General features: G+C 41.2%; 1 protein-coding gene across 1 annotated transcript in view; it reads left to right on the forward strand.

The window, feature by feature from the left end:
- carmil3 (capping protein regulator and myosin 1 linker 3) overlaps positions 1-18940 on the forward strand; it is a gene marked incomplete at its 5' end in the record, with an annotated part of 90830 nt that extends 71890 nt beyond the window's left edge. The window contains 17 exon segments of the mRNA XM_080034004.1: positions 179-277; positions 412-531; positions 1735-1848; positions 3363-3538; positions 3665-3758; positions 5176-5304; positions 6119-6185; positions 6671-6858; positions 7667-7746; positions 10030-10146; positions 11651-11828; positions 12967-13318; positions 15115-15221; positions 15321-15522; positions 15763-15834; positions 16166-16285; positions 18282-18940. Coding sequence (XP_079890130.1) covers positions 179-277; positions 412-531; positions 1735-1848; positions 3363-3538; positions 3665-3758; positions 5176-5304; positions 6119-6185; positions 6671-6858; positions 7667-7746; positions 10030-10146; positions 11651-11828; positions 12967-13318; positions 15115-15221; positions 15321-15522; positions 15763-15834; positions 16166-16285; positions 18282-18322 — 2256 coding nt within the window. The 3' untranslated portion in view covers positions 18323-18940.
- Positions 18941-23437: the final 4497 nt, after the last annotated feature.

Raw genomic sequence — 23437 nt, forward strand, 5'->3', positions numbered from 1 at the left:
TGTGTGTGTGTGTGTGTGTGTGTGTGTGTGTGTGTGTGTGTGTGTGTGTGTGTGTGTGTGTGTGTGTGTGTGTGTGTGTGTGTGTGTGTGTGTGTGTGTGTGTGTGTGTGTGTGTGTGTGTGTGTGTGTGTGTGTGTGTGTGTGTGTGTGTGTGTGTGTGTGTGTGTGTGTGTGTCAGATCCAACGTGCCCTGCTTAGGAACAACCAGACTCAGCGTTTCTCTCAGAAACAGGCTCTCAGGCTGCACCAAGGCCTCGTCACCAGCACCGCCGAACAGGTCTGTGTCTGTATTGATTCACATAATGGAAAAGTCAAGGTTTTTTTTATTTAAACTGTGTATTCTACTGACATGCATGTGTATGTTGCCATGCATTCTTGTGTGTGTGTGTCTGTCTTTCTGTGTGTGTGTAGGTGATGGAGCGTCTGTGTGTGCGGGTGCAGCAGCAGGTGCACGTCCTGAAAGGCTCTGAGGAAGGAGACGAGGTCCAGACGGCCAGACAAATCCTCAAAGAAGCCAGAGACTCCAGAGCTGTGAGTGGACTATTACATTTACAATTCTGTGTGTGATTTTTTTTTTTAACTTAATACAGTGTCTTTACGTCCACTACTGATACTTGTACTCGTCTACCATACATAAACAGGCTATTATAAATATTTACATGTTTAGAATGGATTATACTTGTACTTTTTGAAGACGTTTCTCAGTCATTGTAATCCAACATACTTCAAAATCAGCGAATATTTATCCGAGTCGCTAGTGTTGTGGTTTCACTCTCACCATCCCTGTGGCAGTTTAACTAAATCGGCAAGAACTTGGAGTGCTGTCCTTATTTTCTTCTTTCTCATTATGTGTGCTTGTAAAGAATTCAGCACCCATTTGGTTTACTGTGGGTTGAACGCGTTGCATCCTAATTTTCACTCTCGCCGCTCTCATCCGTGTTGTTTTTCGACTGAAAGCAAAAGATCAATTTTATTTGGCTTTTACTTTAAAGCGTTAAAGTTATAAGTTTTTAATTAGACGAACCTCTAAGGTTGCCTGGCCGGTGAATCATTAATGGTCAATTTGTGAATAAATTCATTAACAAAGGTTATGGAATTAGCCATCAGGTCAGCAGTTTTGTTAAAGTGCTCAACGGAAACTCCATTTAGAGTTGCATTTCCACCATATCCATACCGAGGTCAGCCCAACAATAAAGCCAAATGAAAGTTTGTTTGCGCTTGAGGCTAAAAGTATCAATACACAGATCCAATCAACAGCCCCAAAAATAACAAATTAAAACAAATACGACAGTGCCACAGCAAAAGTAAGTGCAGCTTTATAGACTTTTTACAACCTGGCAACCCACAAAGGTTTATTTGGCTTAATAATGGCTTTTAAATGAAAACTATTTCTGAAGGATTATAGATTTGAAAAATACAATACATATGATCGCTTTATGAAACATGGTTTTGAAATCAATTAGAATGAAATAGTCCGCTTAGACTTTACCTGCTTTAACAACAAACGGCTACTTCCAAATCAGCAGTAATTCAATACTATAGTATATGCGATAAAACTTAGTCTGGTAAATGAGAACTCTGCCCTTTGATACTGAATACATGATGCACTCATTTTAACCCCTTCTCCGTGTGTGTGTGTGTGTGTGTGTGTGTGTGTGTGTGTGTGTGTGTGTGTGTGTGTGTGTGTGTGTGTGTGTGTGTGTGTGTCCGTGTGTGTGTCCGTGTGTGTGTCAGCTGTATCCATCCCTGTGTGAGCTGGCCCACGTGCTGTCTGTTGACGGCCCCGTCAAACAGAGACTGGACACTCTGGCTGGAGAACTGGCCAAGGCGGCCGACAAAGAACTGCAGGTGGGTTTGAGGTGGAACTGTGGCCCATCCCCAAAGCATCTGTATTTTAAACAGCCTTACTACTTGCATTTAAATTGCTCTATAATAGTGTGTGACTAGTGTGTGTGGCGCAGGTATGCTGACTTCAAAAGAAATATAGCATTCAAATTCTCAGGGAAGGAACTGTTTAACATAACTTTTAGTTTGCGTTCCCACTGGCATTCAGTAGCCCAGCACAGTGCAACGATAAAACACAGCACTAACCCTTAGGAGGAATCTGGCGTAACACATTTCAGCCTAATTTTACATTTTGGTTTGTGCTTTCCAGTTTCACTCTTAATCATAAGCCAAAATCCTATTTTGCTACAAGTCAAGATGGATAAAATGGCAATACAACCCACTGGGGATATTTCACCTATGTACCTGTGCTCAAAGTCCAATTCTGGTGTGAACTGCTAAAGGTGGAGTCAGCGATTCTAGAGAGTGTAAAAATACCCTTTTGTCAAAATCAATCTCACAATCCACTACCTGTCCGTACTGTGTGTGTGTGCTAAAAAAAAATCTAGTGTTAATACACTGCCTGGGCTCTGTAAACAGGTATGTAAACCATGTTGGTCCACTGTAGCTAGTAACATGTCCGTATGGTATTAACACTGGATTTAACGTACACATTGTAGTGGATCATGAGGTGAGGAGATATTCACTGATTTTGATGTAAAGTGAACAAGCACTCACCAGAATCCCTGAATCCACCTTTCAAGTTATAGATGTTGAAGACAGAGGGTGAAGTGGCGAACCCTTTGTTCGCTCTACTTGTTCCTTAGGCAGAGATAGTCCGACACACACTTCTTGGGAAGCACGCACAGAGAACGTTTAACTTGGTGTTGACTCATTTATTAAACAATAACTCCGGTTGACTTTCCATGAAATAACGAAACATAAAAACTCCAAACAAAGACTGTTTTTGTGGCCAAAACAGGGTTCTTACTGCTGTACAAAAATTTATTTTCGATGCAAAATAATATGTTCAATAATGTATCCAATAATGCGAAATAATGTGGAGTAATGCGGTCAAAAAACTGTTGGCTCTCTGCCTTCCAAACCCGAACAAAAGCAATTCTCCTCCCCTATATGAGGGCCTCCAATAGGCTCCAGGTAGAGCGTGACACCTCTATCTCCCCAGGTGACACAAAGACCTAATCACCACATCCTCACAAAATGCATAAATATACATATGAATAAAACTTTGATTAGTATTTCATACACTTTGTAATTCATAAATCACAATTTTAGCCATAAACTAAAAATGTATTTACTTAAATATGTTAAACACAAAAAACCTCTAAATGGCTCCAACAGAGGGTGTCAACATGAATGAAAGCATTGCTGCAATGCGCTGGATGCAAATCTAAGCAAGGGCGATTGACAAAACAACAACTCTTATTATATTAATTCAATGCTTTTGGAAACATAAATGTGTGTAACTTGAATATTTCATTTTAAAGAAACGTACATCTCGTCTCAATTGTGTCCAGGTGGTAGTGGACTCTATGGTGTCTCTGTGCCGGGAGTTGTGTCCGTTGTCTTGCTCCGCTGCAGAAAGACTCAGCCCGCCTCTCTCATCCATCTCCGAACAAGTTTCCATCCCTCGCTCCGCCATCCGCAACGCCCTGATGGAGAGAGCAGCTGAGGATATCAACCGAGCCCTGGAGTAAGACAGAGAGCCGCCGGAGAAGTTCAAATGGAGCCAAGAACTTCATCTAATTGATGATTTTAATTGTTATCGTCTCTCTCTCTCTCTCTCGCTCTCGCTCTCTCTCTCTCCTCCTCCTTATAGGGAAGTGAAGCTGTCTGTGGTCTCCTATCTGACAAACTCCATAGTGGATCAGATTCTTCAAGAGCTGTACACCACACACAAAACCCTGGTACTGGTAATGACCCTTTAATGCATGCCTTCTTTGTAGAAATGTAGAGACTAATGTTTGACTGTTTTAAAGCTGAACTTTTTATTTTATTTAGGATCGTATGCAGGCTTCACAAAGTTGTTCTAGTGACTCACATTCACATTTCTCACCAAAGATTAGGTGGACAGTGGTACAAACCAGAGGACATTCTCCCCTTTTTTTCTTTACCACCCTTTACTGTAAAAATGGATTATGACAATGTCTTAATCATCAATTAGTATAACTTATAAAGCATATTTTCCCAAAATGTCGAACCGTTCCTTTTAGTTGAGAGCTGCATCTCAATGTAACCTTTGAAGGAAAGGGATCAAATCTGTGCAAATTTGGAACCAACTCAAATAATTACACACCTAACTGATCCCAGCTCTGCTCCACTGTTCCAGATCTAATGTCATTGCTTCTACTGGAATAATAACGATAACCCTTGAGTGACCTGCTGCAGCTTTAAGAGAAGATTTCACTGTGGCACACATTAACATTCATTTTTGCAGTGCATTTGTATCTTGGTATAATAATTTCAGTATGGTAGTTTTATTTTATAGCAAGACGAGTCACAAAGACTTCTGAACACCATCTAAAGTCAACACTAAAAATACAACATTTACTAACTTACATTCAGGCTTATCTATAACTCTATATATAAATAACTAATGACACACTTTTCAAGGGAGGACCCATTGCTGTCTTACATACTTAAAATGTTGTTAAAGAAATCTCCTGTCGTGTATCTTTAATTCTAAGTATCTTTAAATGATTAAAGAATTGTAGCTGCTTTGTGTCATTACAGGATGAAGGCAATTCACTTTTGACATTGGAGTGTAGTTCAGTGGTCTCTACATCGATGTGGTTGGAGGCAGACTAATCTGGCAACCTGTTGTCAATTATGTGTGCGACTTTTCTTTTAAACGGTTGAAAGTAAAGATCAGCTTTTGTAAGGAGAATATCACAGAAACAACACTAGGAACTAGATTTGAGTCGGTAAGAGCCTTGATTATACCCCGCAGGTTCTCCTCCCCATAAAATCAAATTGTTTAAAATGAAGCCGATGGAAAAAGGAGGCAAAAATAGACTCCTGGCAATAACACTGCGTGCCTGCTCTGTTTTGCATTCCATTCACCGCCTCTACCCCTTTGCATCTCATTTTGCTTTCACTGTTTTTGCTGCAGTGTCGGTTTGTCCTCTATCATGCCTCGCTCCGCGTTGATAATCAAGAGAGATTGTATTTTATTCATATTCTTCACTGGCTTTGCTGACTCTTTGCAAAGTACTCTTTGCTTTGTTTGAGGGCTGCTTGGGTGCAAGTGTGGGCCCACTTCTCCTCTGACAGTGTGTTGAAGGATATTGTTTCTATTGTGCGTGTGTGTGTGTGTGTGTGTGTCGTCAGCTGCGGCAGGTGTCTCAGGCCAAGCGTTGGGACGACGTTGGAACGGGCAGCAGACGCTCCATCAGACAGTCCAGACTGATCGAGTCTCTGGAATTTGCTGATGAAGACCTTGGCGTCAACCTGGGGATAGTAAGTGTCTGAGAACATGTGCTGATAATATACCAAATCTTTGATAAGTGAATGGTGAGAGTTTGAATAGAATAGAATACTGGAATAAGTAATGAGTTTATTTGCACCAAATGAATTACTACAATTTGTATAAGCAGCTGAACTTGAGATGGACATTTAACACTACTTTGTGACATCCTATGGATTCATAGAAGCAATCAATCAGAACAACAAATCAAGAGCTACTTTAATGCAGGCCTAAAATATGTTATTGCCGTGTCCCAATGCATGGTGTATTATAACTTTTGTGGAAAAAAAAGAAGAGAAACAAATTGACAGGTCAACAATATCCTACTAGCCCTCAACACTTTTGGACAATTGTCCATGCAAAAAAGTGTTTCCCATAATCCCTGTAGCTGCCCACTGCAAAGAACACGCTGATTTCCCCCTCTTCACCAGTTCTGCATTGTGTGTGTGTGTGTGTTCTCTCCTTTGAAGAGGAAGAATGTTTTTCTCTGTTTTTCATTCCCTCCACATTGTCCCAAACTTCTGAAAGCTTTCGCTCCACTTTCATGTTTTGTGCTCCAACGCAACCCGAGCAGATTTTCTGAGAAATAAAAGGAACATCATTTCATCATTGTGGTCTGCTAACTAAGAACAGAATATACTGGTGGTGGTGCTTACAAATGTATTATATATTCTAGTCATTTTCAAACACAATACATAACAGGATTCTGTTCTTCTTGCTTGCTTTGTGTCGTTATTGTCACGTATGTGGTTACATATTTGGATATAGTCACCGCTCAATATATACACGTTTCTCTATTGTCAAAAGGACACCATGGCTATTAAGAAGCGGAGCTCCAGGACCAGGAGAATTCGCCCCGTCTCCACCAGACCCAGTGAGTCTTTTTGTGTTCATATATGATTTATTTACTGTAAGAGCAGGGTCATGGCCCATTGACTTCCATTGTGATGAAATGAGTGCTGTATGTCTTTCAATATTTGAGCTGGCTGAAACTCTTATCAGCTCATCCTGATGCTTGTGTGAATAGCAACTTTTTTTTATTTCGCGAGTGTGTTTAAATTTTTCATGAAATGTTTTAAAACGAAAGGATTAACCCTTTTTAAGTTTCACAGCTATGGCCTTTTTCTCTGGTCCTGCCCTCAGGCCAAACTTGACATTTTATGCCCCATTAGTGTTAATGGTCTAAGAATAGGAGAGCCGCCACTCCATTTTCTGCCTCACAGAACAGCTCGCGTAGCTACGGGCTTCAGGCCTTTAAAAAAAAAAAAATCATTATTATTTTGGAAAACAAAGTTAAAAGTGGAGAGCTATGTGAAAATAATGAATGTTTTGTCCCGATTCTTTCCTGTCCTGTTGTAGGTCTGGGTGATGAGCTCTCTTCCTCTCCTACCCCCTCTGCTCCTCCTCACTCTGACCCTCTCACCCACTCTGCATCCTGGGAGTGTCTGTCCACCCTCCCCACTAACGGCTCCCCACTGCGTCATGTGACCCACGCCAGGCCACGCCCACCGCGCAGACACAGAGCAGGACACCTCCCTCCAGAATCTGTAAGTCCATTACCAATGGCTTCGACCTTATTACTGTATGTGCTTCAATAGGCAGGGATCGGCCAACTGACTTCTAGTGATGGGGGAAAAAACAGTGTTAAGCTCACTAGCACATGTATGAGATGTCTATACTCAACTGATTTTAAGACGGCTGGCTCTAATAGTTTTTTGGGATCTTTTTATGGCACATACATTACAAAGAGAATGATCACAGTTTAATGTTTAATTGCCCTGTTTTGGTTAACCTGAATTCATGTATTAGGTTATTTTTAGTTTTTAAATTGTGTCTGCTTTGTTTCAACTTTTCCTTTTCATCTCGTTTGCCATGCCTGCACCACTTCCCAAAAATAAGTTCCCTTTTTAAAGCAGGAGGCAGTCGCATGTGTCTCTGTGACTCTAATGTTAATCATGCGCAGCCATCTCCCAGGGGGCTCGGGGCAGCCTCTCACTTAGCGCTTGGTTTGTTTTCAGACTTTGCAGAGGCTTTTTTTTTCTAAATTGGTATGAACTCAGTTAGTGCAGCATTGTGAAGAGTTGTTTAACAAACAGTATTCTGTTGGCAGTGGATTTGGATTCGCCAGCCAGCCATTTCAAATTATAATACCTTTTGTCAGCCTTTCAGCTTTTGGTTCGACATGCTGAATTGAACATTGTTATCCTGTTATTATATCTCTCTGTGTGTGTGTGTGTGTGTGTGTGTGTGTGTGTGTGTGTGTGTGTGTGTGTGTGTGTGTGTGTGTGTGTGTGTGTGTGTGTGTGTGTGTGTGTGTGTGTGTGTGTGTGTGTGTGTGTGTGTGTGTGTGTGAAGCATGGCTCAGAGAATGGAGGAGTCAATATCATGGAGGATGGATTGCCTGATTTCTACACCAAGAGAGTTCTACCCGACAGGTAGTTCCAAGAATCACTTTTACTTTTGTGTTACTGTTAAATAATGCAGTGGATATGTCATTACTACAGTGCACCAACACACACATACAAGAGTGACAGCATGCACATGAAGGGGACTGTTCTCCAATGGCTCAATGAAATCTGCTATTTTACTCTTTGCACTTTCAAAGGAGCTATTCCAACCAGGCATACAAAAACCTAGCTCAATTATTTGACAGTTCTTCTTAGTATAAGGTAATGACCTCTTGATGGAGAGACAATTGTGTTTTAACTACGACAGAATTTGATTATCAGAGTCACCATTCAAAATAATACTGGTCAAGGGACGTGAAAATCAGACTTCCAGTCACCAGGTGGCCACAAACACTCTCACACAAATGCTGTTTAGTATCTGCTGGATGTGTCAGTGAGTAACTGTTTGCTCACAAGTTTGCCATGTCAAGTGTAAACCTGATAATGTCTATTTGAGAAAGACTCACATTAAGAACGAAATAATAGCAAAAAGGTAAAGTCATGACAGTATTGCTTCTCTAGTGGTGACTGGTTTAATATCATCCATATGGGATAGTTTTCTTGTAGTCATCACTTAAAGATTTTTGAAAATGTTTCCTCATGTTCATAATCACATCATCATAAGGTACAAGGTCGTAATTACGAGATAATACATTTAAAATCGTGTGTACGTTTTGTTCTCCTTTGGTATATGTGATCTGATTCAATAGTATCAGTTCAATCAGTACAATTTTTAAAATGGCAGTGTAATCTGTGTTCCATCACCCAGTGTTGAATTGAAGAATATCATTTCATACATTGCATCCAGACATGGCTGAAGCAAATGATATAGATCCTCTGAATACTTACCATTTATGTAAACGCATCAATTGATTTTGTATGAAGATGTGAATCAAATTTGTTTTAGCGGGAGGGGTGCACTCTCCACAGGCAGGGCACATCTGCCCTGGACACAATAAAAAGAACACCCATCAACCTGCTGCTCCGATATGCTTTTGTACTCTCATCATGTCATGTAATAGTATAAATGATGAAAGAGCAGCATGCTCCCAAAGCACTTGGGCCCAGTCGTAGTGGAGTGGAGAGGTTCCATTTGCACTGAACAGGAGCCTAATTTGTTTTCCTCTATTTGCCGTTATAACTTCACTAAATCACCTTTTTCTTCCGTCAAAATCATGCATCCCGTTTACTAACTAACTAATCTCCTTTGAAACTGCACAGTGGTCACGCAATCAATGCTCTTGTAGTACTTTGTTGTTTTTAAGAATAAAGATTTGTAGAAAAACATCTATTTGCTTTTATCAAAATAATTCTGTTAACCAAAAGCTCTGTTTTTTTAATAGATTGGGACTAGAGATGAAAATGAGTTTATAGCTAACTCTGGTACTGCTAATGAGCTGTGCATTGTCCCTGCTCAATAAACAAATAAAATAAGTATTCCAGTAAATATGATTTCCTTATTGGGTCACTCTTAAGCAGCTAGAATGAATATTTCTGCATAAACAATGGATCACATGGCTAGTAGTAGTCATGCGTATTATAACAAGGTTGCTCAGAGTGATGAACCCACAGATGGAACATAATTATCAGCCATGTTGAGCCTTTTACCTCATTGTTTAGTCTATTTTCAGACCACAACATTACAGTTTTATTTCACTCTCAACACTGACACTGGACATGTGCATGGCTACGTGACACTGATTTATTGAGGCAGCGTAAACAAAGCCTTCCGTCATATATTTTAAACCACCATCTGTGCCCAGTATTAAATAAATAAAAATGTGGTATAATAATGTCAAATGGACCATTAGCATTAGTAAAGCATAATATAGTCAGCTGTTAACGCTGGTATCTGCTAGCCAATGATGACTTGTATAGAATTTGTATTCCTCTATTATGGCTAATTGCAGTTAGAGTGCCGTCAGTGATTCTGGATAATGCTTGTTGTCAAAATCACTTTTTGTCTGAATCAGTGAATATGTCCTCACGATCCTCTACCTGTCCGTACTGCGTTTGTGCTGAAAAAAAAATCCAGTGTTAATAAACAGCCTAAGCTCTGTAAACGGGCATGTCGATAGCGACGGTGGGCCCCCTTTAGTTTCCATACTCTTTGTTTAGATACTCACTGATTTGGACAAAAGGAGATTTTGTCAACAAACATTCTCCAAAATCGCTGACTCCACCTTTAATTGCACAACCTCCAATCCGCTCTGTTACTATCTTTACCAATGACCCCTTCTCATCTCTCCTCCTCTTTCTCTCCTCCTGCAGTCAGTTGTCATCCCTCCATCAGGCCCAGGATAGGAGAAAGAAGAGACGCAGCGTGTTGTCCATTTTCTCCGGCTTCCGCAAGAGCCGCAACTCCTCCATCTCTAAAGAGGAGTCTGAGTAAGCATGGGGGGCACAGGGCCTGAGTGGAGGGAGGGGAGGGGGGGGGGAGGGACTGTTAAAGTGCACTGGCCCAATGGACGTTAATTTAATCCTGTGCAGGCCATTAATGTCACTTCATGGATCCATTAATATCGTATAGAAAGAAAATGTTTCACTACTCCGACTGTTTTGCTCTGCATTTATGGCATAGTATTACATTATAAAGTAGCATGGCAAAGAATACAAAGTACAAGTTGGGTTAATGTATTTAGAAAAAATGTATTACACAGATTAATAGCCCAGGAGAGAGAACTGCACTCAGTTGGCACTCTTTGCAAACTAAACCATTAAAACGAGTTAGACAAAATGTAGCACTCAGTGAGAGCTACAGCATATGTTTGGCCTGACAAGGGTTCCTTACCAATTCAACTTCATGGAATTGTGGCGAGGCAACAAAAAAAAAATGCTGGTTAACAACTTGCTCCGGTTCAGGCATTATACTCTTACACGAAGGCCAAGCTTCACAGCAGCCAGTAGCCACTTAACCCAAAACAAGAAAAAAATAACAGATGAGTCATCTTTAGGCCAGCTATAGAAAGGTTTTAAAAACCGTTTACGGTCTCTTGTGTAGTGTTTTTACCTGCAGATTGTTGCTAAGCAATCAGACACATTGTTTATTTGCTGGATTTGCTTTGCTGCACTCTGCATTGTCCTTTCTACCGCATTACAGTGTGTTTATTTTTTTATTTAACCTTTATTTACCCAGGCAAGCAAATTAAGAACAAAATTCTTATTTTCTTATTTTATTTTAAGTGCAGCCTGTGTGGGAAATTCAACAGCATCTGGTACAAAGATGTGTTCAATAACTGCAAAATTTTCAAATTGGTGACTTGTAAAGTACATTGTTAATTATTAATCTGTTTTCCTTAAAGGTGGGGTCAGTGATTCTGGAGAACGCTGGTTGTCAACATCACTTTTTGAAAAAAAAATCTGTGAATATCTCCTCCCCATCTGCTACGTGTGTGTGTGTGTGTGTGTGTGTGTGTGTGTGTGTGTGTGTGTGTGTGTGTGTGTGTGTGTGTGTGTGTGTGTGTGTGTGTGTGTGTGTGTGTGTGTGTGTGTGTGTGTGTGTGTGTGTGTGTGTGTGTGTGTGTGTGTGTGTGTGTGTGTGTGTGTGTGTGTGTGTGTGTGTGTGTGTGTGTGTGTGTGCTGGGGGAAAAAATCTGGTGTTATTTGCCTAGGCTCTTTAAAACTGGCATGTAAACAAAGGGTATGTAAACAAAGGGGCCCACTGTAGCTAGCAATATGCCAGTTTACATATCCTAAACTGTGTATTAGGAATGGATCTCTTTTTCATCACATACACAGTATGAACAGGTATGGTGAGAAGATATCGACAGCAAGCATTCTCTAGAATCACTCGTTTGACTCCACCTTAAATTAAAGATACAGATTGTTCATTTACAATATATTGATAATTAAGCAAGTAAGTCAACTGTTTTCCTGTCTGGTTTTGGTCCAGCAGCGCCCTAGAGAACGTCTACTCCATGATTCAGCACCCTAAGGATCCCAGAGAGGAGAGGAGGCCAGAGAGCGCTGGTCCTGGACCCAACGGGACCACGCTTTCACCTCGACCCACGCAGGGTGTACCAGAGCCGGGGCTGAGGGCTGCTAGCCCCTCATGCAACATACAAAGACAGGTACACTTTTAATGGAACAGTCACATACTCTGTATTGTGACCCACTGTTCAACAAAATCCCAAATGAAAACCTTTAAGACAGTGGGAAGCTACTGACAGTGAATCGCAAACAACTCCACAGGGGGTTGCTAAGAGGGTATTTAGCTTGAAAATAGTTTAGTCACAATTTGGCACGCATTGCATTGTTTTTCAATGGACTAATTCCTCTAATCTGGCATAACAAATTGTTCAAAAAGTAAATGCAAATGTGTGGCTACTTCAATACCATACCTTTTGTCTGCTTCCAGTCTAACCCGGTGAATAGGGATTCACATTGCGAGCATGCGGCTCCCAATAGTTTCACACGGCACGACACAATGCATCGTTGCATGCTGTGCCCACCACCTGCTATTCCCCAGCCTTTTATTTGTGTTGGACTTCTCTTGGTAGCTTGTCAGAGTTGTGGAGGACTATATGGCCTATTTTAAATCTCTGCCCACATTCACACTGGCACGCGCACACACACACACGCACGCACGCGCGCGCGCACACACACACCCACACACACACACACTACTACACCAACACTCTCACAGAGACAGTTGGGGGGATCTGAATCCCTTTGGTTCTCAAAGTAGAGTCTGGGGATTGGGTTAAATGAGTCCATACATCATAAACAGCAGAGAAGCATAGGCAGTGTATTATCTCATGGAAAGGTATATGAAGTTGACTAAAATAACATTCATGTTCAAAGCTCCATCTGATTTGAATAATTTGACTGTCAATTTCTTAACTTACTGTCTGTTATCATTGATACTATCATTTTCCCATGTATTTATCTCTTCCTTTTTAATATTCAATGCAAGATTAATGTTAAACTCTCATTATGAATGTGTGTGTGTGTGTGTGTGTGTGTGTGTGTGTGTGTGTGTGTGTGTGTGTGTGTGTGTGCTTTTGTGTTGTCATGTTTTTTTTGTTTTTTTTTGTACATCAAGTAATATGTTTCTAAATATGTTGTCATGGTACTGTTATGTTGTTAAACACCCCCTTGAAAACTAAATGGGTTGATCTCAAGGGGATAACTCCTAATAAAGAATTAGAAATTTGCGTAACTCGTATATTGATGCATTTTATTTAATTTTTTGTTGTCCATGTCCAGTCCACAGACCTGGTCAGCATGGTGTACAGTTGCATCGGGGCAGAGATCGATGACTCTGACGGGAGCAGCAGTGACCTCAGAGAGAACACGGACGATACGGACAGATCCACCACCGTCTCCGACACCCCCGAAGACACACGCACCAACGGCCATGTTGTGTCTAACAGGCAGACGGACAGACAGATGGAGGCGGGTCGACTGGAGAGGATCGTACCGCTCACTGACCCCAGGGCCGAGATGGAGGAGGACGGGGGTAACGTTTCTCCCTTTGGGCCCAGGCCGGACCCACCTCCACAGACCGCCAAGCCCAGTATCAGTGTCATGAGACAGAGACACCTGCAGGAGAGTCTAGGTACTGCAACTTAGACAGCACATTGTAGAATATAATAATAATAATAAAAAATAATACACTTTATTTGTATTGCACTTTTCAAAAAATTAAAGTAAAAAAGTGCTTTACAGAGCAGATTCAAAATGAACACACAAAATAAAAAGTACAACAGCATGAAATGAAATACAACAAAGTGCTTTGACCTATACACAATATCTTATTAAAACAACGTATCGCTGTATTTAATGATGACGTTGCTTCAGTTTGAACAGCAGGGTTACAGTGTGTCTCAGCCAGACCCACTCACTGAATGATCATCTTTATACACAGAATGCTGTACTCACATTTCAAATGTATAGCAGAGGTGGAAACAACTCATTTCTTGCGTTCCAGCATTGCAGTATCATTTTACATTTCCAAAGTTTTCCTGAGATCCAAATTGGTAAACTGATGCAATGATTAACAATTATTACTTGGTCTTGCATTAGTTAATGTCGTATAAAACCAGTCTCTCTTGACCTCTATATCTGTATTTACCGTGGTGCAGCTAAAATAACATGCAATCTAAGTTATTCTAGGTAATTTCAGCTGCAATTGTACAATCTGATTGTAACGACATTTCCGGATTCCGAATTACAGGTATTTAGATAACTGTACAGACGATATTTAGAATTTAAAACATTATGATAAACATAATGTTATGCTGCATGTATTGTTAAAGCATAACATAGTATAGCAAAGTGCTCTAAAGCTCTCTGTGTCATTCCTCAAAGTCAGATATATTGTGAAAGTTGGCCCTGTTTTAATTTGACACTTTTTTTTCAAAGCAGATTTGCTGATGTTAAACGCGTATGGCACCTTTCCTGATATGTTGCTGGTGTCCTCAGTTGATCATTGCTAGCGCTAATGTTGTATTATTGATGCACAGATCTACATGTTGTGTGAAGAAATGGGTAAATGTAAGAAAAGAATAGATTTTTGACCCATAATAAAAAGTTAAGAAACATTTAAAACGACAATGAGAAGTAAGATCAACATCATTAAAAGAACATCCATTCAAGACAAGTCTTTCAAATTTGAGTTTAAGGATGATACAGTGTGATCGGACAAACATTTGATTGGCTTAGTCCCAAACATATGCTCTTCTCAACGATAAGGGCTCCATCTGCAGAGCCATTGTTGAGGGCTATTGTTAGTTTCAGGTCTAGACTTGGGTAATGAGCCACACTCTGTCTCAAAAGTAGCTTCAGACTGCACTTACAAGGATAAGCACAATAGCTGACCAGAAGCGGTCATGTCATAAAATCAATGTACAAAAAGATTGACATACAAATGGGACAACTGTTAGAGAAAAGTACAAGTTTATCCTCTGTTTGAAAGCCTTGCTGCAGTATGTGGATGGCAGAGGAATTAATAATAGCTTTGCTGCTATTTCTATCCCCCATTAACTGGGGACAAATAGCATACGCTCATGCATAAAAACGGCTGGCCGGTGTTATTTGCATCTCATTTGTTGTCACTCTTGAAGTTGTAGCAATCACTTAACGCAGAAAATGTACCGGCGGCGCAGACCTGAATTTTCGGTGTTCTATTGTTTGTTGTTTACTTCATACCTCTGTATTTGTGTGTGCGGTACACGTTTAGCAATGATTTCACTCCCTGTTTTGGAGAGGCTTACTTCAAATTTACATAATGTGAACATGAAATGGCTGTTTTGCTGCTTGTTCGCCACTCGTGCTTAAGGTTTTTTTTTTTTTTTCACTTTTATTCATCAAACAAAGTTTTGATGGAACCTTGTGTTTTATGTCTCCCTCCAGAAGAGGCAGGGCGGCTTGAAAGGGAAGAAGACCAGAGTGAGAGAAAGCATGAAGAGAAGCAGAGAGCGCGGGGTCCAGAGGGACAGCGTCCTCTTCTACCCAATAAGGTACGAGCACTGCATGGAAAACACACAGTAAAAACACAACAACACTTTTTATAGTTACTTTCATGCAGTAGAATCTGAAACCTTGTCTTACTCCCTCAGCCCAGTTTCGACAAGACCTCTCCGGAGAAGGACAGGACCACTCCCAAAACCTCGCCCGTCAGGCCGGGTGAAGGAGGGACCAATGAGCATCGGAGCATGCCTCTTGCTCAGCCAATCATTGAAGAGGAGGAGACCAGCGAAAAAGAAAGCCCACTAGCATCTGCCAAGCCTGGGATAGACGCAGCACCCGTTGACAGTCAAGGTAAAGGATTGTGGAAATAGTGATGTTGTAGATCACTGCATAAACAGAGTGGTTGACAGTTTCATGTATTTCTTTGTATTTTCTATTGAACATTTTAAACTAAAATCTCCACGTTTTCTATATAGTCTTGGTCCCTGTTAATGCTTGATACAGTATACGTATGATGTCAGTAAGGCCATATGTACAGAATAAGATGGTGCGAATGATGATGATGATGGTTATAATTGTTCCACCCACCAGATGAGGAAGAAGGTCGTAATGGATTCCCAGCAGCATCCCATCACACCAGGAAGTCCAGCTCACTTGACATAGGTACAGTATGTCTGACAGCTTCCCTGCTGTGGTGCATACAATTATAAACACCTTCAGTGCTCAGTTACACACACACAGCTGTCTAGCATGAGTCAAGTGCACGTCTTTCTGTATTTTTGTTCATTTTCTTTATCAAATGAAAGCAGCATGAGTCTCTTATTTGATGTGCTCCCAAGCCTGTAAAATAGAGCTTGCTGGATATGTACTGCTTTGTCCTCAAAATACCCCAACCTCCCCATCCCCGTTTAAGTTTCCACTGCCCACTGTGTATGCTTGTGTGTGTTTGTGTATGTGTGTGTTTGTGTGTGTGTCTCATACCATTTCCCCTCAGGCATGGAGCAGGACAGCCCCTATGATCTGGAGAGGTCTTCAGATCGCAGAATCCCTGTGAAAAAGCCCTGTTTCCCCCAGTACAGAAACAGATCTGTGGACTGCCCTGCTGGGACCAGGTGTATGTATCTGTTTCGCTTTCAGCAAATATGTGTGGTATGGCAACCATGGAGTGTGCACCCTTGAGATTAGGCACGCTTGATTGCAATCCATGCGATATTTGATATATCCAATATTTTACAAAAAATTGTGCATAAGTGTGTATAGCTTAATTTTTTAACTCAACTTTAGCAAACACACCTCTGTGTAGACATTTACATAGCACTTGCATATGGATGGAGTCATACCTTACATATTGAATGCATGCTTGTTTGGGTATTTGTGGCTGACCGAAGAGACCAAAAATATCCCAAAAATAATTTCAGGACATAATTTGGCTCATTCCCAGAAACGTCTCACTGTAGCTGGCAGCCACATCTGATGCTGCCTGCATAAGCGTGCTATTAGGCAAGACCTTTATATGAAAAAAAAGAAAATTACCCTTTATTATCCCTGCTGTAATTGGAGCTGATTCCTTTTTTCATATACTAGCAGGTCTAATTATTGAGGTAATTGGCAGCCATGTTTAGTTTATTTTCATCATCCCATTTTCTACACTGAGCCTTTTGGCATTGAAGATGAAAAAAAAAACCTTGAGGCACTGGAATGGAAGGAGGGCCGCTAATGACATGGCAAATTCACGGCCAATTACCTCTGTAAAAGAAGAAGAGTGTATCAGAAAGCTGCTGCGGACCACTCGGTTAACCTCCAAGCAGTCTGATGAAAGGGTCCGCATGTCGCAAATGATGGCATAAAAGACAGTTTTATGGAAACATGGGACTACTAAGTGGTCCGTGTGTCCCGTCTGCTGAAACCTTAGTTAGGGTAAAGCATCACGCAGAGGCAATGGGCACATTGAAAGTGTAAGGACTGTGCTGGAGGGATTAACTCTGTTTGGAGCAAATCAGTTTGCCCCTAATCCCAAATTTGGCACATTTACAGCTGCTTCACTTGATTATTTGTGTGGCCACTTGTGGGCAGCAGAATGATCTCTGAAAATATCACTTCTGATTTACAGTGTGGTCACCTTATAAAACTGGTACGGCAAATGGACCGCTGTTTACAAGTCAGCAGACCCAGAGCAACATTAGCATTTATTTTGAGTTGCTTTTTCCTGTCTCCTGAAGAAAACAAATCCCAATTGCCGTGCTCCTTCTTAGCATTTAAAAGGGAAATGCTCCACCCTGCTTACTAGCTAGATGCTAACCTTGTGCTTCTGCTTTATAGTACTGACCAGGAGGGGTACAAGTAGTTTATTGATTTATTTTTATTTCGAAAACACATTTCTGCTACGGTGGGAAAGAAGGTTGCTGGGTTGCGTGCTAGAAATGTAAAAAACAATTATCCAAAATAGACTGTAGGTTGTGCAGAGGTGAGGGGCCACTACATTGTTTTGCTGTGATTCTATGTGGTATTGGCATTATGTGCTACCACTTTCATGTTACACATAATCATTTTATTAATTGGTAATATCGATTAGTGCAACTGTCAACCTTTTAAAGTTGATATGTTGACTTTGTTAGCAAGCACCTGCCTGTTAACACCTTTATCAGGTTTGGAATCAGGTTTGTTTTCAACTGATGAATGTAAATCTAAACATTCATTCTCCTTTTTTTAGCTTTGTTTTGCTCTCCTACACAAACTGCTGTGGTCAATATCTGGCTCTGTAGTAACTAAATGCTCTCCAGTTAGTTGCTATGTCCATCTGTTTGGTGTTGTGCATGTAATGCATGCTTGCTAAAACATTTTATTGCCGCAGTTGTTTTGTGGATGGGGAAACCAAAACAATAAGCTGAAAAAAAAACACTAAAAACTCTGTCAAATATAAAGAAATATTTGATTAGTGCAGCTTTAAAGTCATGCATTTACAGTGTATTTAAATCTCTGTCTCAGATACCAATCACCTATGTGGACTCACTGGTATAACTGCCTATTTTATCTTGTTTGTGTGTTGTATGTCACTTCAATTGACCTTGAGTTTCTTCAATAAAGCAATATATATACATTTGCTTCTACAGGTTATGAAAGTCCCCAGCATGGAAACAGAGACGCACTATGACGTTGCCGGTGGGTCAGAAGGAGTTTGAACACGGAGGACTGGAGAGAGACGAGCTTTTAAAACTGTGGGGACGGACTTCAGATCCAACACCGGCTTTGTTTATTTTTTCCTTTTTACCCTGTGAACATTTGTTGCTAAAAGTGCATGTACTGTACTGTATGCTTTCTGTTTTTAACTGGTTGCACTTGCTATGGTTTTTTTTTTCTTTCTCAGGCATTAGGAAAGCTTAGACCTGCAGTCCATAAAGTCACCCAGGCACACACACAGTAGTTCTACGTCTCTCCAGTGTGCTCACCACCAACTGTTGTTTCATGCATTTGTGTGAAAAATCATTTAGTATTGAAAATGCTTTCTCTGTCTCATCATCCCTTCCCTGTCTTTTACTGACAATCTGTGACTACTAAAAGTGAATTTGTACTGTATTTATTCAAATGGAGATGTAAATAATAATGAATATAAAACTGCACTAACCATTATGGTACTCTACCACTTAACAATCATGTTTTTATTTGTGATAAGCTACCATTTGATAACTGTTTGTTTGTTTGTATGTATGTATGCTCTTCTTGGTGTATGCTGATGTTGATGATTGAGACATGTTATCATGCACTTAGCACTCCCCCATCTCTCCAAGAGTATTTAAGTCAGTCAATGGCTCACTTAGTTTTAATTTGATTTTGCAGGCCTGAAAATGAGTATATTTTCTAAAAATGCTTCTATGAATCAGAACGAATAAAACTGTCTTTACACAAGGAATTGGGTTATCGGAATCATTTCTTTTTCTGGATTTAAATGTGATGATCTGAGAGTAGAATAGCCTGGCACCGCCAGCCTACCTACTTCCGCTCAATTTTCATTTCCCTTCAGTAGTCAGTCAGGGTGTGCGGTGTATTATTGGGTTTTCTGCAATCAGCGAACATCAGGAGTGGCTCAGAAGCCGGTGAATGACATACGTACGTCACAACCAAATGTTATGCGATTGGTTGGCAGATCCAGAGTGGCACTGGGCAGATCCAATAGTTTTAAACTTCAACAGACTAACCGCCTTCAAGTGAGTTAAGGTTTGTCAATTGAGCGATTCCAGACCTTCTGTACAAATGAAATGAAGTAAGATGGTCTGTTAGGCCCAGGCTAAGAGTAGAATGCATTTATGAAAATATAAAACTATTCCTGTAAAGGTGGAGTCAACAATTCTGAAAATCACTTTTTGTTAAATATCGGAATCTCCTTACAATCCTCTACCTGTACGCTGAAAAACAAATCTCGGGTTAAATGGGTGGGCCCCACTTTGTAAACATACCCTTTGTTTACATGTCCGCTTAAAGAACTTAGGCTGTGTATTAACAACAGATTATATGTTCAGCGCACACACAGTACTGACGGGTAGCGATAGATCATGAGGAGATATTCAATGAGAATTCTCACTGTTATTTGTTATGTGATGTGATGATCCAGATCCATCCTTTGACGGTGTGTATCTCTTTCTGAGCAGCAGATGGCAGCAGAGACTAAACCCACCTCGGCCCTGGAAACCACCAGCTTTATCTTCCACTGACATGTCTCTGCCAATCCGGATGCTCTGTCAACATTACCATAATAACGTATGATCCTAGCAGCAGTCAACTGTCACACTGTCACCGCTGCTGTTAATGAAGGCAGAATATGCATGAAGATACAGCTGTTGATGTGATGTAGTTACTGTTTTAGATCATTGGAACGTCTGGAGGAGGCTTGCTAATGAGTGAAATATACCATTTAATTGACAGTATAAACATGCCCCTGGTAGTTGCTCCTACTGTCTGGCATGCAAACATTAGATTAGGGGCTCGTACTGTGGGCTCCTCACTGTGTAGCTTGCTCCCTCTGTCGTGCACGTATACCTCAGGTGCAAAGGTGAGCTGAGGCTGGGTCGGTGGGTCAGTTTCTTCACGCAATGATTAGCATATTTTGTCTTGTGAAAATGAGGCTTTCATTGAGTCACCTGATCTCCCTCCACACTGCAGGCCCGGATGGATCACAGGCAGGGCAAAGGGGGTGTTACATTCACATTCACTGGGTCATCGGAGAAGCACACCCCCCCCCCCCCCCCAACACACACACACACACACCATATGCTCAGCTGAATATTTCATTGCACTATATGTCAACCTGCACAGCCATGCTCCACTCGTGCATAAAATCCAGCAATGTTTCACTGACAAAACAACATGCACTTTAACATTTTTATCCAACGCCGGTCCATATCGTTCATCTTGCATCAGATGGTGTGAGGTAGTGTGCACTCGGTTACCTACAGGTTTCTAAGCTCCCCCATTCATCTATGTATGTGGTATTCATGGTGTGTGTGTGTGTGGGGGGGTTCAGCTAACAGATGGGTCAGCATTGAGCCACTTGACTCGGCAGTGTCAACATTGGATATATTCCTTGTAATGAGTTTAGTTTTATGAGCCAGCGAGGCCCCCGTGCACCAGCTGAGCAGCACAACACCAGGTTACAGAGCCTGGCCCATGAATAAATCTGAAATCTCGGGAGCCCCGACAAGAATACAACACAACAACAAACACATCACACTTTGCGTTATATCTCCTTCAAAACACCTATGACCTCCTTTACCTGAATACATAACAACCAGTGTTTATTTAACTCCATCTGTCAAACCTATACGGATTGAACTTGCACTGCATTTGCTTACTTGTGTCAAATTGTGAAAAAAATCAAATTGGAGCCAGTGGTACATTTGTGAGCAGCAACACATCATGTAGAACTAAATAATTTAGGTGTAAACAGCACATCTGAATCATACTGTTTTTCTTTATTGCGCTTGGGAAGCTTTGCTTTCTTGTAGCAGCTGTGAAAAACAGAGCTTGCAGTCAAACAACACGGTCTGCAGCTGGATGACAAACTAGGAAAATAGTGGGCAAGACTCAAGATTGCAATGTTTGTTAAAGGCCTACTTCACCAGTTGGAATATGAAGGTGTATTGAACTCGGAGATCCTATGAAGTATAAATGTGCAAAAAAAAATGAAATCGGATCATCCTAGCCTGAGAAAAGGCAGAAAGAGTGTTTTATGGTTTCACTATCTAACCCTACATTTCTCTTTCTGTGACATCACAGAAAGAGAAATGTACATTTATACATTGTATACTTCATAGGATATCCGAGTTCAATACACCTTCATATTCCAACCGGTGAAGTAGGCCTTTAAGCTTTAGTGGAGAAGTGTTTATAAGGAATTATGTTAATACAATTATTCAGTTCATCTATCAATTAAGAAGTATGGACTCAAGTCATGTACTGTACTTGATGACTTTACACGTGACAAAATTGGACACCACTCCACTGACTTGATTTTGACTGTGAACATGTGCAGTGCAGACCAACTGATGGGCTTCCTGATTGTAATTAGGTAAAAACACATGAGGCAACTCAACATTAAGCGATTTGAATTTCATCATGCCTCCACGCTGGCAGTCGAAGGCTTGAGGCATTGTGTTTTTGGATTGTTGTACGTCCGTCCGTCGAGGCCATTCTTGTGAGAGAAATATCTCAATAATAGCTTGAGGGAATTTCTTCAAACTTTGCACAGATGTCCACTCTGAGTCAAGTATGAAGTGATTACATTTTGGAGGTCAAAGGCCACAGTCACTGTGACCTCAAATCGTTTGAGGACAATATTTTAAGAATGCGTTGAGGGATGTTGTTGGTCAGATATCCACAAACTTACACTCGAGGGTGAACTGATTTAATTTTGGAGGTCAAAGGTCAATCTAACCTTACATACTATGAGGTCACAGCGACCTTGTACCATATTGTAGCTTCATAGGAGCTTTACCTTCTTTAAAGCATTGCATTCCACTGTAGGTTGCTGTAGGTTCTGTATAGCTTGGTGCATAGTCAGAAATACAATAGAGTACTGTGTGGTCGGTGTACAGAGGGGCGTGACAGTTTTGTAGTGATGAAACAATGTTATTGATATAAATTGTGAACAGAACTGGGCCCAAGGTTGAACCTTGTGGGACACCATTTGTAACCGTTAAAAGCTCAGTTTGGTAGCTTCCCATTTAAACCTATTGATGTCTATCCGACAGATAACACTTTTACACAATGCTTGAGTAAACCTAATGTCAATAGTAATGTATGAGACGTAATTCCTTGTACAACTAACTGTAGTGGAGTTCTTTTTCAGTGGGATAGGCCTTTTAGTACTGAATCTGAATTCTCCCTCCACCACCGAACACATAAGTAAAGAGCATGAAACTGCATAAACAAAAAGCCACAACACAGTGAGGTTTGAACCCCAACCGCGCTCTCAGGAGGGCGACTACCGGAGCTTCAAGTGAAACGGTACAGCCATAAACTTTACTGCTTCCATCTTCCTGCCGCAGCCCGGGCCTGTAACACCTTTTATTCCCTCAATTAAAAAGAGTGAACATGACGCAAACCGAGAGCCACACACCAGGATTCCTCTGGCTCCATCCTGAACCCTGCACGACGTCTCCCGCCAACGCAGCTGCCCCTCTGTTCTCCCTCTCCGCTTTATGAAAGGCTTCTGTGGAGTGCCGCAGCCGTCTTTTACGATCTGAGGAGGCGTGCTTGACACTTTCCAGTTTCCACGCAAGGCAGCGGTTGAAGAAGCAGGCATTCATCCTCCTTCCTTCCGAGTCTCTGCCTAGCCCTCTCTTTCTCTCTCTTTCTATTTCTATTTCTATCTCCCTCTACCCATCTCCTATATACCTGTTTGTTTTCCCTGAGAGAAAGCAAGTGCCATAATAACTACTGCCGGCAATAAGGGGAGATTAAAGCAGTGTGTGCATGTCTAGATGTGCTTGCGTGGGTTTTTTGATGTGTATGTGTGCTCTTCTGTTTAGGTGTGTGTGTGTGTGTGTGTGTGTGTGTGTGTGTGTGTGTGTGTGTGTGTGTGTGTGTGTGTGTGTGTGTGTGTGTGTGTGTGTGTGTGTGTGTGTGTGTGTGTGTGTGTGTGTGTGTGTGTGTGTGTGTGTGTGTGTGTGTGTGTGTGTGTGTGTGTGTGTGAGGGACAGAGGCTGACTGAGGTGACCAAGCCGCTGAAGTTGTATGCTGAAGGTAGACTACATGGCCAAAAGTGTGTGGTCAT

This window comes from Ammodytes marinus (genome assembly GCF_949987685.1).
Source record: "Ammodytes marinus genome assembly, chromosome: 9".
Classification (NCBI taxonomy): domain Eukaryota; kingdom Metazoa; phylum Chordata; class Actinopteri; order Uranoscopiformes; family Ammodytidae; genus Ammodytes; species Ammodytes marinus.